At 51.6% G+C, this 13,944-nt stretch overlaps 1 protein-coding gene across 3 annotated transcripts; it reads right to left on the reverse strand.

Moving 5' to 3' along the window:
• Nucleotides 1–2,012: 2,012 nt before the first annotated feature.
• On the reverse strand, nt 2,013–6,304 carry BCKDK (branched chain keto acid dehydrogenase kinase). Of its 3 annotated transcripts, XM_032328254.1 has the most exons (13): nt 6,184–6,304; nt 5,767–5,811; nt 5,249–5,612; nt 5,062–5,130; nt 4,859–4,969; nt 4,498–4,545; nt 4,298–4,417; nt 4,117–4,215; nt 3,867–3,940; nt 3,449–3,577; nt 3,269–3,358; nt 2,635–2,793; nt 2,013–2,547 (listed from the first exon to the last, which is right to left on the reverse strand). In XM_032328254.1, the coding sequence occupies exons 3-13, from the start codon at nt 5,441–5,443 to the stop codon at nt 2,403–2,405; spliced, it is 1,239 nt and encodes a 412-aa protein (XP_032184145.1). In that variant the 5' UTR covers nt 5,444–5,612; nt 5,767–5,811; nt 6,184–6,304; the 3' UTR covers nt 2,013–2,402. The 3 variants fall into 3 exon arrangements, with proteins under 3 accessions (XP_032184145.1, XP_032184146.1, XP_032184147.1); XM_032328255.1 differs by lacking the exon at nt 5,767–5,811; XM_032328256.1 differs by lacking the exons at nt 4,298–4,417; nt 4,498–4,545.
• Between the last annotated feature and the right edge of the window lie 7,640 nt (nt 6,305–13,944).

Below are 13,944 nucleotides of genomic sequence, written 5' to 3' on the forward strand. Positions count from 1 at the left end.
AGGGTAGGTACGCAATAGACATTCTTTTTGGCCATTCTCTGAATTTTCTTTGACTTACAGATTGGTTATTGGGATTAAAAGCAGTTCTAATGGAGTGGAATGCTCAGTTCTGACGGAGTCGGGACTCGGGTTTCAGATCAAGAAGTAGAGGAGTGAGCAGTGGGAAGCACTAGGGACTTGGGGAAGTTAGAGAATTGGTGGGAGCGTGAGCAGTGAATGCCAGGTGTTTGGCTGCGTAATAAGCCAAAGAAACAAGTCAGGCAAGAAAGAAAAACATTGTAATGCCTTGGGGCACTTGGGTAGCGCAGTCAGTTAAGCTTTGGACTCTTGGTTTCCGCTCAGGTCATGAGATAGAGCCCCTCATGAGGCTCCGTGCTCAGCACAGTATCTGCCTAGGATGGTTTCCCTCTCTCCCTTTGCCCCTCCCCACCCTCTAAAACAAATCTTTAAAAGAAACCACAGTGCCTTCTCCCACTCCTCATCCTACCCCCGCCTCCATCTTCAAGACTGTTATTCTCTCCACCCACGGTCCTGATGCCTCACTTTTGACTGCACCCAACATCTTGTTACAGGGCTGCTGTCCTTTCTAGTTGAGGATTAGCCTAGGCTTTGTAAACCCCTGATCCAGGTTACTACACCAACCTCTTCACTAGTCTCCCTCTAATCCTCCTTCTAATGTGCAAATCTGTTATTTCTAGAACTGTGTGGATGCTTCACCCAGACCCTCTGGAATCTCTTTTTGTTGCTTCTTCAGATCCAGATTACTTCTGATGTGCCTTCAAAAGCCAGAGGCTCTTTATCAAACTATCCCTTGGGCCAATAAAGCTGTTTTGCCTAAGTAAAGCTGAAAAGGCAGTGGGGGGCTGGGAGGAGTGAGGGGGGTGGGGACACGCCTGGGTGGCTCAGCCTGGGTGGCTCAGTTGGTTTCATATCCATCCGACTCCCACTTTTGGCTCAGGTCACGATCTCAGGGTCAGGAGATCAAGCCCTGTGGTGGGGTCTGGGCTCAGTAGATTCTGCTTGGGATTCTCTGTCCTCTCCTCTCTCTCAAATAAGTAAATAAAATCTTAAAAAAGCAAAGGAAGTTTTCAGTTTGGAAGTTCAAGTACCTGTCCACCCCTACTTTCCAATACAGACATTAACCAATGATTATCAAGAAGAGTTCATCAATGACTGTGCAACTTAGCTCTCCTGCCTCCAACTCTAAGGCAGAACTTACTAGCTAGCCCTGAACTTTTGCCTGAGATGATGTCCTTATCTGGCCTCCGGCCCTTCCCTTTCGTGCCTCTCCTACTCCCTAACTGGAGCACTTTCTCAACAAATCACATAGACACAAAGCCTCCTTTCAGCGTCCGCTTCCAGGAAACCCAACCGGAAACATCCCTGCCCTGCTGAAAATCTGTCCATGGATTCGTGCTGCCTACAGGATAAAAGCCCGTATTTCCTGGCCAGACTCCAGCCACGTCCCCTGCGCTGCTGCCCGCAGGATCTTCAGCCTGGTATGTCACTATGGTTTCCACCACCTGGCGTGTGACGTCAGATAGAATTCCTGTCTTCCTCAGTCCCCACTTCTCTCACCAGTGCCACCAAGCAGGGCTTCCGGCCCTTCTTCCCCTCCCTTGGGTCCCCACCTGCTGTCTGGAGCCCTTTCCTTCTGCCCTCCTCCACCAGGGCCCCACTGTCCCCTGGGGCCTGCCAGGATATAATTGTATGTGTTCCTTTTTCTTGGCAGAAGCAGGCACAGCTGGCAGGCAGTATTTTTAACCTTACTTAGGAGTCAGGTGGCTCAAGGAGGTTGCCCAGTCTGGTAACCTTCACCTCCAGAACCTGTGACTGCCAGGAAGGGAGGTGTCAGAACTGAGGCCTGAGGCTGGGCCAACTTGGGCCTTCAATATAGCCTGGGACCCAGAAACATCTGTTAAACGAAATTTAACATTTGTTAAAGAGATTTGGGGGCAATTCTATACCTGGCCTGACAGGCTGTCTGGACAGTTCGAGACTGAGACACAAGCTACATAAACCCAAGGGCCTAGGGAACCAGAACAGGGTGGCAACAAACACCTGCCCTCCCCACACACGGGGCCCAAGAGGGCATTCAAAATGTGAACTTTAATAACAAACAGCAGGTCAAGGTCGGGGTTCCCCAGGAACGAGAATAAAGGAGCTGGTGCCGGAGGCCTCACGGGTCCCCACTTTCTCTCCTCCAAGGCCTGGAGGCAGCAAAGGAGTGGACCTCTGTAGAGGAGGCGTGGCACCGGGCTCCATGGAACTCCATCTGTTTGGGGCCCGAAGACCCAAGATGCAGCAGCATGTGGACCAGGGTGGCACCCTGCCTCGCCCAAAAGGTCCTGGCAGGGTGTGGGGCCCAGGCGAGGCAGGCAAGTAGGCCGAGGGCTGTGGGGTCAGATGCGGAAGCTTTCCTCTCGACCATCAATGTGCCGGAGCCGCAAGTAGACGTCTGTGCCAATGCCCTGCAGAGACTGCAGTCGAAGGGAACCGCCGAGGTACTCCGCGTAGGCCCGTGAGGTGGGCAGCCCGAAGCCAAAGCTGGGATGGGCAGGGGGACAGAAGCTTCAGAGGCTTGGGTTTCCTGGGGCCCCCCTACCCCTCCATCCTGGCCAGGCGGGGCCTCACCCGTGCATGGGCCCTGATTGGCCGCCACTGTGCATGTCCAGGTGGCCAAAAAGGGGGCTGATCCGGGGGTCCTGGGTGCTGGCCTCAGCTGTAGTGAAGTGGTAGTCCATCACCCGGTCCAGGTCCTTGTGAGCGATGCCCCCGCCCCGGTCTGAAATCCTGGCAAGATGTTGATAACATGGGCTTGGCTCTGCTTGGGTGGGAGCCTCACTACCTCCCAAATAAACAGTGCCAAGTCTGCCTTCCTGCCCCTTCCACCCAGGGATGGGACAGGCTCCACCCAGACCCTGGCCCTCGTTTTTATAAGCACCATCCTTCCATCCTCACTTCTGCCTGGGCCGCTGGCTGCTTACACCTTCTCGCGGGACCTCACACTTAGCAGCAGCCCGACGCCGTGGACCGGTTACTCCTAACTCCCCACTCCAGGACCCTCAGCGGCTGACAAGGATAGGACTTGGCACCTGCAGCCGGCCCCAGATCCGTTCCTCTCTAGCTCACAGCACTCAAAGCCAGAGAGCATTCTGTCTGACCAGGGACCGAGTCTCAGAGTAGAGCAGCTGCTGGCTCAAGGTCATGCAGCCAGGCAGAAATCGCGACCCCCACGTTTCCAGCCTAACTCCCACTCAGGCCAAACCTGATGACGAGATCAATATCATTGTTGGCGATGGTGATGACCACATCTGGGACATTGTAGGGAGTGTCGAGGTGACTCTCCATCGTGGCTCTATGTGGGGAGGAAACACCAGTAGGCGGTGGTGCCCCAGCCTCACCCCAGTTCCTGTCTGCTCCCTTCCAACGTATCCAGCCAGCCTACCTCATGGCATTCTTGAGGAGCTCAGGCAGGATGTAGTCCAGCGGCATAGGGATGAAGGGGAAACGGGCGGCCACGTGTCCATTGATGCGGACGCGGGGGGCATTGCCATACTTGTGTTCACACAGGCGTCTGTGGATAGGAGCCGACCTAGCCAGTGATTCTCAGACAGAGGTGGTTCTGCCTCAAGCAACCCCAGATGCAATTTCTAGAGAGATTTTTCCTTGCCACACTGCGAGTTGTACTGAATAGAAGCCAGGATTCCTTCTAAAGATCCGAATAAGCACAGGACAGCCCCTGAGATTTATCTGACCCAAAATGTTAATAGTGCCACATTTGAGAAACCCTGTCCCAGGCAAGGGCTCAGACCCAACCCTTCCCAGCCAGAAGCCCTCCACCCCCTTAGCTGTTCTAGCCTCACCTGGCGAAGTCCACCCACTTTTCAATAATTTTCTTTGGCGACAAGCGAGTGCAGATGATGCCAACAAAGTCGGGCTGGCAGGAGAAAGAAAGTCAGGACTAAGCAGTACCTTGACCCACACCTTGCCATCTCTGGACCCCTGAAGCAGCCCCAAGCCCCTTCCAGGCCCTTGGCCCAGCCCCTAGCCCCAGGGAACCCTGGCTTGGTCCCGTCTGTCCCACCTGGAAGGTCTTAGATCCCAGCACCCCACCTTGTCCTCATGCAGCGCCAAGTGATGTGTGGCCAACATGCGGATCCCAAGCCTCGAGGTCAGCGTCTTGTCCAAGAAGTAGCGGACGAGTTTCTCATCCTGTGAAGAGTGGGTCCTCAGAAACCCCGTGCCTTTCGCAGGCCCCCCAACAGGCCCGGGTGCCCACTGTGCTGCCCCTGACCTCTATGTGCTTCCGGCTCTCGCGCAGGCCCTCTGCTAAGAGGGTCACCACATCCTTGTGGTCGTCCAGCAGCTGTCGCACCAGCTGGCAGTACTGAGCCTCGTCCGCCTGGTCCTTGATCTACAGGCCACAGAATCATGAGCTTGGATATTTCGGCCCTGACCTCTCAGCCCCTCACCCTGCCCTGGCCCAGCCCTCACCGGAGGGAAGTCGGTCAGCTTCTGGAAGGCACGGATGTACAACTCGTGCTGCAAGGAAGAGGTGTGGAAGTTCTCAGGGATGCTGTGGGCACTGGGTAGAGAACAGCCACCCGTGCTTACCCATGGGGACTGCCATCCACCCCAATGCACTTGGTTTACACCTCCACTGTGGCCTTTTAAGCCTCAGTGAATATGCAGCTTTGGCCTCCGAGGGCTTGGGTCTGAGCCCTCTGGCCCTGAAACCTTTTGGCAGACAAGGTTCTCCCACTCTGGTCCCGTCTCCCGACACGCCCCACGGGCAGTGGGCACACTGATCTACAGTGCCCTCTAGAAAAACTCACACCCCCTGAGGCCACCTTACCACGTGCAGTATGGTGGGGTTGCAGCCAATGATAAAAGGAAGGCTCCGGAAACCCTTGATGCGGTGGGCAATTCTCACTGGCAGCTCTTGATGCAAGTACCTGGCACTTTTCTAGGAAAAATGAGGGAAGTCAGGGCCAGGGCCGGACAGGCTGTGCCCGGGCTGCAGGAACCAGGAACCAAGCAAGGGGGCTGGAATCTTACCAGAAGGTGGCTGCCATCCTGAGAGCGGCCAGCATAGAGCATCATGGTCGGAGTGAGGCGGACTGAGGGCTGGAGGGGCGAGGGGACTTTGAGGCCCGGATCTGCAGCACCGCCCCACCACATTAGCTCCACCCCTTCCCTGAACCCCGTGCCCAGCTCCAGACCGGACCTCTGCCCAGCTGCGCACCTTCTCCGCGGCCACATCGATGGCCGACTGGTTGTAAAAGGAGGTGACAGTCTTGGAGCGCTCCCGCGCCATCTCCACGTGGTGCGTATCGGTGGCTGATGTGGAGCGGGCCCGGAGTGAGAGTGCAGGCCGCAGTAAGGGCCGGAGTGGAGGTCCGCTCCGGGGACCACTCCCCAGCACGGACGCCAGTATCATTGTCCTGCTCTGCTCCTTTATTTCTTTTCAGACTAGGCGACTGCTAGGGCAGAGCACCGGATACACCAAGGCGACCCCAGAGCGGGGCAGGGGCTTTTCTCTGACTTCAGGAGCCACGACGGCAGGTCAGGGACGCTGACAAGCTCAGCCCCCGGGGAGCAGCTCCCATCTGCCGGGGAAAGGAAGGGGGAGTTGTAAGGATCCGGATCCAGACGATCTGCACCAACTCTCCACGTGGACCCCGGTATCATCAGACCTGGGCAATCTCTATCCGCACCCGGGCAACCACCTCCCCAAACTCACACGGGCCGGGCCCGTACAACCTTGTTTTGCCGGCCTATTCTTCAGCTTGCGGCTCTAGCTGGTGCCTGGAGGGGAGGGGAATCTCAGACGCGTCCAGCCCGAAAACAACACCCCTCCCGGTGGTCCTGGGCACCCTCGTTCAGGGGGCGGGGCTGACCCCTACCCGGCGCCTTCAGACCCGGGCCCCCCACGAGAGTGGCCTGCCTGTGTGTGGCACACCGCTCTGTGCCCCCGGGGGCCGGCGGCATCGGAGTAGCGGCCCCGGAGTCGCCGTCTGGGTTCCCCCTCCGCAGGGTCGCTCGGTTCGGCCCGATCCCCCCTCCACGGTAGATGCCACCCCGGTGGGCGCGCGCCCCGCGGTCCAGCTCAACGCCGGAGGCTACGAGCACGCGCCGCGAGCCTCGGCAGGCAGGGTCCGCGCCGGCTGCTCCACTTACCGCGGGGCCGGGGCCGGGGCCGGGGCCGGGGCCAGGGCCGAGGTCCGAGCGGAACGGCCCGACAGTCGACGGGCCGGGAGAGCCGAGCCGCCTGCGCCGTCTGCCGCCGTGACGTCGCGGGGCTTCGGGGGCCCGGTGCCTCCTGGGAGTTGTAGTTTGGAGCCGGACCAGGTCAGCCACGCCCCTGCTCCTGGACCCCCAGATGAATTTCCACGGCTCCTTCCTGTGGTCTCCCTGGGTCTCCGTCTCCTGTTCTATAAAACAGGCTTCCTGGTATGGGAAGAGGGACAGGGCGAGAAGACCCTTAGACGTGAAGCGCGCAGGCCGAACCCCGCGTCCCTTTCCTGCAGTCCCATCCGTCCCCACCAGTGTTTCCTGACTCACCTGTGGAAACGCAGACTGCTGGCTCAAACCCTAGTTCAGCCACCTTTACCATCCGGAATGACTTAACTTAAACTGCCTCATGCTTTAATGTCTGTGTTCGTAAAATTAGGATGTACCAAACTTGCGATTGTGTGGGTATGAGTTTATAGGTGTCAAGTGCCTAGAACAGTGCCAGGCATGAAATTAGCACGATGTGAGTGAGTTATTATTATTCATTCATGCCTGGCACACTCATTGGGGGACTTTTCCGTGCCAGAAGAGGAGCTGGGGTATTGAATCAAATAAGTGGACCCTCCCCTGACCCACAGAGGAAGGAAGTTTCAGGGTCATAAATCCTGATGAAGGCTGCACAGGAAGGAAGCATCAGATGGGGTCTGGGACATTGGTACAGGCACAGCATGAGTAGGATGTGGTCAGGTACCCAAGCCTTAGTGGGAAGGGCATGACAAGACAGAATAGTCTGGATCATCTGAGGATATGCCTGCAGCCATGTGGAGTCTAGGAAGGAGAAGGGCTGAATGGGGTGACTAGAGCCTGATGGTGAAGGGCAAGGAGGCTGCATTCGTCCTGAGATAACAAGAAGTCATTGAAGAGTTTTAATTCGATCTGCTCCTTAGATACACTCCTGTGGCTATAGTGTTTGGAAGATTGGATGTTGGTGAGACCAACTGCAGAGACCAGTGAAAAAAACGATTTACTTTTCCTAGGCAGGAGGTGATGGAGAGACTTTCCTCTGTGTGTGTTTGTATGTGGGTGTACTTGTATTTGTACTAATCGGATTTTTCTTTCTTTCTTTCTTTCTTTTTTTTAGACATTTATTTATTTATTTATTTGACAGAGAGAGAGAGAGAGAGAGAGAGATCACAAGTAGGCAGAGAGGCAGGCGGAGAGAGAGGAAGGGAAGCAGGCTCCCTGCCGAGCAGAGAGCCGGACGCGGGCCTGGATCCCAAGACCCTGAGATCATGACCTGAGCCGAAGGCAGTGGCCCAACCCACTGAGCCACCCAGGCGCCCCGATCGGATTTTTCTTTACCATAGTTATGTATTTTCTAAATATTTTTCTTTACCATAGTTATGTATTTTCTAAATATTTTTTTAATTTCACTTTTTAAGTTTTTTTGATGTAAGTTTTCTTTTTAATATTTTATTTAGTTATTTATTTGCCAGAGAGAGCACAAGCAGGGGGAATGGCAGGCAGAGGGAGGAGACTCCCCCGGAGCAAGGAGCCTGATGCGGGACTCCATCCCAGCATCCCCGGGCTGTTATGACCTGAGTGGAAGGCAGACACTTAACTGACTGAGACAACCAGGCATCCCCCTTTTTTTTTTTTTTTTTTTTTTTAATTAATAAAGGAAAAAATGAAGCAGGCAACATCTTTGGAGCCCAAAGGCTGTCTTTAAACTTCAGCAGAGGTGGGACAGTTTAGCAACGCTGAGGGCCCGAGGAACCGGAGGAAGGTCTGCGTATACCACGAGGCTAGAGCCCCGAGTCTCTGGATGTCCCCTGCGCCCCTCATCCGCACACCCCTCCCGCCCTTGCTTGTCCAGCTGCCCGGCAGAACCCTGGAGCGCGGCGACGAGGCCTCTGAGCTCTGGGCGCGGGAAGGCTGGTTCGGATGGGGAGGACGTGCGCGGAGAGGCGAAGGACTCGGCGCTCACGCGGCCGCGGCGTGGCCCGGGCAGCGGTGCTGTAGCGGCCCAGCGGCGGGAGGCGTCTGGGCAGGACTTCGCCCCGGTTGACCCGGCCGGCTTGGCCCCTGCGCGGCCCGAGCTCGTTGCTGACACCTGGCGGCGGCGGGTGGACATGCACCCGGGCGGTTCGTAGCACTCGCGCCCAGTCCGCCCCTGCGGGGGCACCCTTGGAGGAGTCGTGTGTTGCATTAATGTAATCTTCATAGCAACCCTATGAGGCAGCAACTGTTATTATTATCACTCTACAGATCGATTAAAAGACTCGCCCCGCTCTGTCCTCTCCGCCCTCACCCCCCATAAGCGATGGCTCCAGCCACACTGCCCTCCCTGCTGCTCCCTAAGCAAAGCAGGTGCCTCTGCCTCGCACCTCTCACGGCTGTTCCCTCCGTCTGGAGCGCCCTTCCCTGGATGCGCACACAGCTGACTCACCTCCTTCAAGCCTTCGCCCAAATGTCAACTGAATGAAGCCCACCCTGACCATCCTGATTAAACTTGCGGTCACCTCCATTCCCCTCACTCTCTCTTTTTTATTTTATTTGTAGCATTTGTCACCAGCAAGATCCTATATACTTTATGTATTGATTGTGCACTTTTTCATCTTTTTTAAAGGATTTACTTATTTATTTGTTTGAGAGATTAGGGGGAGGGGCAGAAGGAGAAGGAGAGAGAGAATCTCAGGCCGACTGAGCATGGAGCCCTGAGCCCTGAGCCCCACCCTGGGGCTCCATCCCATGACCCTGAGGTCATGACCTGAGCCCAAATCAAAAGGCGGAGGCTCAATCAACTGAACCACCCAGGTGCCCCTTTTATCTTCTCTTCTAAAATATAAGACCAGGTGTGCCTGGGTGGTTCAACTGGTTAAGCATCTGACTTCCGCTCAGGTCATGATCCCAAGGTCCTAGAACTGAGCCCCGTGTGGGGCTCCCCACCCAGTAGGGAGCCTGCTTCTCTCTGCCCTCTCCCACTTGTGCTCGCTCTCTCCTCGCAGATCACATTTTAATAAAATAAAATGTAACAGCAGAGCATGAATATTTGTCTGCTTTCCTGATTTATCCCAAGCTCCTAACACAATCTCTGGCACATAACATGGGCTCCATAAACATTTGTTAAATAATGTTCTCCTGAAGGATTTTGATAGATTCCTGCCTCAAGTTGAGGTCTTTTATCCATCTCGAGTTTATCTTTGTGTATGGTGTAAGAGAATAGTCAAGTTTCATTCTTCTGTACATAGCTGTCCAATTTTCCCAGCACCGTTTATTGAAGAGACTGTCTTTTTTACACTGGATATTTTTTCCTGCGTTGTCGAAAATTATTTGACCACAGAGTTGAGGTTCCATATCTGGGCTCTCTACTCTGCTCTACTGGTCTATGTGTTTGTTTTTGTGTCAGTACTGTGCTGTCTTGGTGATCACAGCTTTGTAGTAAAGCTTGGAATTGGGCAATGTGATGTCCCCGGTTTTGTTTTTCTTTTTGAACCTTTCCTTAGCAATTCAGGGTCTCTTCTGGTTCCATACAAATTTTAGAATTGTTTGTTCCAGCTCTTTGAAAAATGCTGGTGGAATTTTGATCAGGATGGCATTGAAAGTATAGATTGCTCTATGCAGTATAAACATTTTAACAATGTTTATTCCTCCAATCCGTGAGCATGGAATGCTTTTCCATCTTTTTCTGTCTTCTTCAATTTCTTTTATGAGTGTTCTGTAGTTCCTTGAGTACAGATCCTTTATCTCTTTGGTTAGCTTTATTCCAAGGTATCTTGTGGTTCTCGGTGCTATAGTAAATGAAATCTATTCTCAAATTTCCCTTTCTGTATTTTTCTTGTTAGTGCATGAGAAAGCAACTGATTTCTGTACATTGATTTTGTATCCTGTCACATTACTGAATTGCCGTATGAGTTCTGATAGTTTGGGGGTGGAGTCTTTTGGGTTTTCCTTGTAAAGTGTCATGTCATCTGCAAAGAGAAAGAGTTTAACTTCTTTGCCCATTTGAATATCTTTTCTTTCTTTTTGTTGTCTGATTGCTGTTGCTAGGACTTCTAGTACTACTTTGAACAACAGTGGTGAGAGGTGGCATCCTTGTCGTGTTCCTGATCTCAAAGGAAATGCTTGTCAGTTTTTCCCCTGTTGAGAATGATATTTGCTGTGGGCTTCTCATACGTAGATGTTATACAGTTGAGGAATGTTCCCTCTATCCCTGTACTCTGAAGCGTTTTAATCAGGAATGGATGCTGTATCTTGTCAAATGCTTGTTCTGCAGTAATTGAGAGGATGATGTGGTTCTTCTCTCTTCTCTTATTGATTTGTTCTGTCTCATTGATTGATTTTGAGAATGTTGAACCACCCTTGCATCTCAGGGATAAATCCCACCTGGTCATGGTGGATAATCTTTTTAATGTGCTGTTGGGGGACGCCTGGGTGGCTCAGTTGGTTGGACGACTGCCTTCAGCTCAGGTCATGATCCTGGAGTCCCGGGATCGAGTCCCGCATCGGACTCCCAGCTCCATGGGGAGTCTGCTTCTCTCTCTGACCTTGTCCTCGTTCATGCTCTCTCTCACTGTCTCTCTCTCAAGTAAATAAATAAAATCTTTAAAAAAAATGTGCTGTTGGATCCTACTAGCTAGGATCTTGTTGAGAATCTTGGCATCCATATTCATCAGGAATATTGGTCTGAAATTCTCCTTTTTGTTGGGGTCTTTGCCTGGCTTGGGGATCAGGGTAATGCTGGCTTCATAGATAGAGTCTGGAAGTTTTCCTTCTGTTTCTTTCTTTCTTTCTTTTTTTTTATTTTTTTTGAAACAGCTTCAGGAGAATAGGTATTATTTCTTCTTTGAATGTTTAGTAGAATTCCCCAGGGAATCTGTCAGGTCCTGGACTCTTGTTTTTTTGGAGGTTTTTGATCACTGCTTCAATCTCGTTACTAGATATCGGTCTATTCAGGTTGTCGATTTCTTCCTGATTCAGTTGGAAGTTTATAGGTTTCCAGGAATGCATATATTTCTTCTAGGTTGCTTAACTTATTGGCATATAACTGTTGATAATAATTTCTGATGATTGTTTCTATTTCCTTGGTGTTGGTTGTGATCTCTCCCCTTATATTCATAATTTTATTAATTTGTGTCCTCTCTCTTTTCTTTTGAATTGGTTTGGCCAGTGGTCTACCGATCTTATTGATTCTGTCAAAGAACCAGCTTCTAGTTTCGTTGATGTTTTCTACTGTATCTCTAGTTTCTAACTCATTGATCTCTGCTCTAATCTTGATTATTTCCCTTCTTGTGCACGGGGTTGGCTTAATTTGTTGTTTGTTTTCACTTTTGAAAGAGTCACTTTGATTGTGATGCAGAGAATCAGTCTGTGGATGAGAGACAGGGGTACCTGGGAGACCAGTGAGGAGACTACTGCATTTATCTGGGCAGGAGGTGAAGGTAGCCTGGACCAGGGTAGTGGTCTGCACAGATTACAGGGATTAAGAGAGTAATGGTGGAGGAGTGGCTTGGGTGGTCGGGAAAGCCCGAAGAGGAACAGGTTTGGGGAAGTTTAAGGAGCTCCTTTTGGGACGCATGGCATTGCATCTGAATGGCCTGGGAGGCATCCAGGTGGTGATGTCCAAGAGGTGATCCTACAATGGGGTTTGGAACCAGGAGAAAGATCTAGGCTTAGGGCAGAGGTTGGAAGCTGTGACCTGGAGGGAGTAATAAAAGACAGAGGAGAAATAATGCCTTCCCATGTGGTAGTTTGTATTTCCAGAAATGGTCCACCCCACATGAACGTCTCAGAATATGACTTTGACACTTCTCAAATCAAGAGACAGAGTCCTGTGTTCCTCCCCTTGGAACAGAGGAGGCTTGTGTTACAGTGGAAGAGATACATGTGACTTTTAAAAAATTTTTATTTTTAAGTGATCTCTATGCTCAACATAGGGCTCAAACTTACAACCCCAAGATCAAGAGTCACATTCTCCACCAACTGAGCTGGGGCACTACCATGTAACTTTTAAAGCTACATCATAAGAGATGATACAGCTTCCCCCTCGCTCCCTGAAGCACTTGTCCTAGAATCCAGAGCTGCCTTGCTAAGCAAGCAGTCTGACTGTCCAGTATTCATCATCTATGGCCGTGTAGCAGATTACTCCCAGAGCAGCGCAGTGCTCAAAACAATAAACCTTTGGTATCTCACAGTTTCTTTGGGTCAGGGATCTGGAAGCAGCTAAGCTAGGTGGTTCTGGCTCAGGATTTCTCACGAAGTTCCAGTCAAGATGTTGACTAAAACTACAGGCATCTAAAGGCTTGACTGGTGCTGGAGAATCCAATTCCATGGTGGCTCTCCCACATGCCTAACAAGGTCATGCTGGTTGTTGGCAAAAAGCCTCAGTTCCTTACTAAGTGGTCCATTCCCTAGGGCTGCCTGAGTGTCCTCATAACATCGCTACTGGCTTCACACAGAGCCAGTGATCTAAGAAGGAGCAAGATGGAAGCCACAATATCTTTATGACCTACCATGAACGTAACACACCATAATTTCTGGACTAGCTTATGGGCCCAGGTTGGCCCCTATCTAGTGTGGAAAGAGACTACACCCTGAATGATACGAATACTAGAAAACGGAAATCATTTAGGACAATTTTCAAAGCTGACTATTGTAGCCTGGAGACTGCCATGCTGTGAGGAAGCCCAGACTAGTCCCTACAGAGAGACTACATGGATCCTGAGACTACAAGAGAAGGAGAAAGAATCGCTACGTTAGCCCTCAGGTACTTCAATCTCCCCTTGTTCCAGCATTAGCCATCACTGGACTGCAACTATGGGACCCAGGATTCTGAGCCAAAATTCTCTTCCCAAATTCCCAACCCATAAAATCTGTAAGAGAAAATTAAATGACCATTTTTGTTTCATGCCATTCTTTGTTGAGATGATTTGTTGACCAGCAGTATGTGCTCAACAATTCCCACCTTCTGGTATTCACACCACTCTGCAGTATCTTCCAGCACTGCCTAGGGCTGATGTGACCCCACAGGATACTGGAGACAAGACATAGGACTAAGGCTACCATAACAAGTTATCACAAATTTAGTGGCTTAAAGCAACATAAATCTGTTCTCTTACAGTTCTGCAGTTCAGAAGCCCGACAAGGCTCTCACTGGGCTAAAATCAAGATCTCAATACTTCCTTTCCAGACACTTTGGGGCAGAATCCATTTCCTTGCCTTTCCTTCTTCTAGAGGCCACCCCACATTCCTCAGTTCATGGCCCCCTTCTTCCATCTTCAAAGCCAGCACCACTGCATTCTCTCTGTACCTTCCTTCCACAGTCACACCTCCCTCTGACTCTCCTCTGCTGCTGCTTCTCATTTTCCCCCTGCCCCTGTTCACTTTTAAGTGATTATATGGGTTCCACAGGATAATCTGTTTTAAAGCCAGCAGATTCGTAACCTTAATTCCATCTGCAGTCGTAATGCCTGTTTGCCATGGAAACTCACACATGCATAGGTCGCTGGGATTAAACATGGGCATCTTTGGGGGCCATTATTCTGGGGACCATGCCGCCTGAAAGAATGGGTTTGAGAAGGAGCATGCACAGAGAGAGGAGCCAGAAGGAGAGTGAAATATCACAGAATCCAGAGAAAAAGAATTCCTGTGCAGGAGTGACTGCCACTGTTGGAGGTCAAGCACTGTTCATGCACCATACCCAGTGTG

This window comes from Mustela erminea, chromosome 20 (assembly GCF_009829155.1).
Source record: "Mustela erminea isolate mMusErm1 chromosome 20, mMusErm1.Pri, whole genome shotgun sequence".
Classification (NCBI taxonomy): Eukaryota; Metazoa; Chordata; class Mammalia; order Carnivora; family Mustelidae; genus Mustela; species Mustela erminea.

Excerpts from the sequence above, each read along its gene's own strand:
- BCKDK (XM_032328255.1), bottom strand. The coding sequence starts at position 5,443 with ATGATACTGGCGTCCGTGCTGGGGAGTGGTCCCCGGAGCGGACCTCCA. Across the intron at positions 3,578-3,866 it reads AAGTGGGTGGACTTCGCCAG|ACGCCTGTGTGAACACAAGT; the intron begins GTGAGGCTAGAA and ends TCCTATCCACAG. Across the intron at positions 2,794-3,268 it reads GATATTGATCTCGTCATCAG|GATTTCAGACCGGGGCGGGG; the intron begins GTTTGGCCTGAG and ends ACATCTTGCCAG.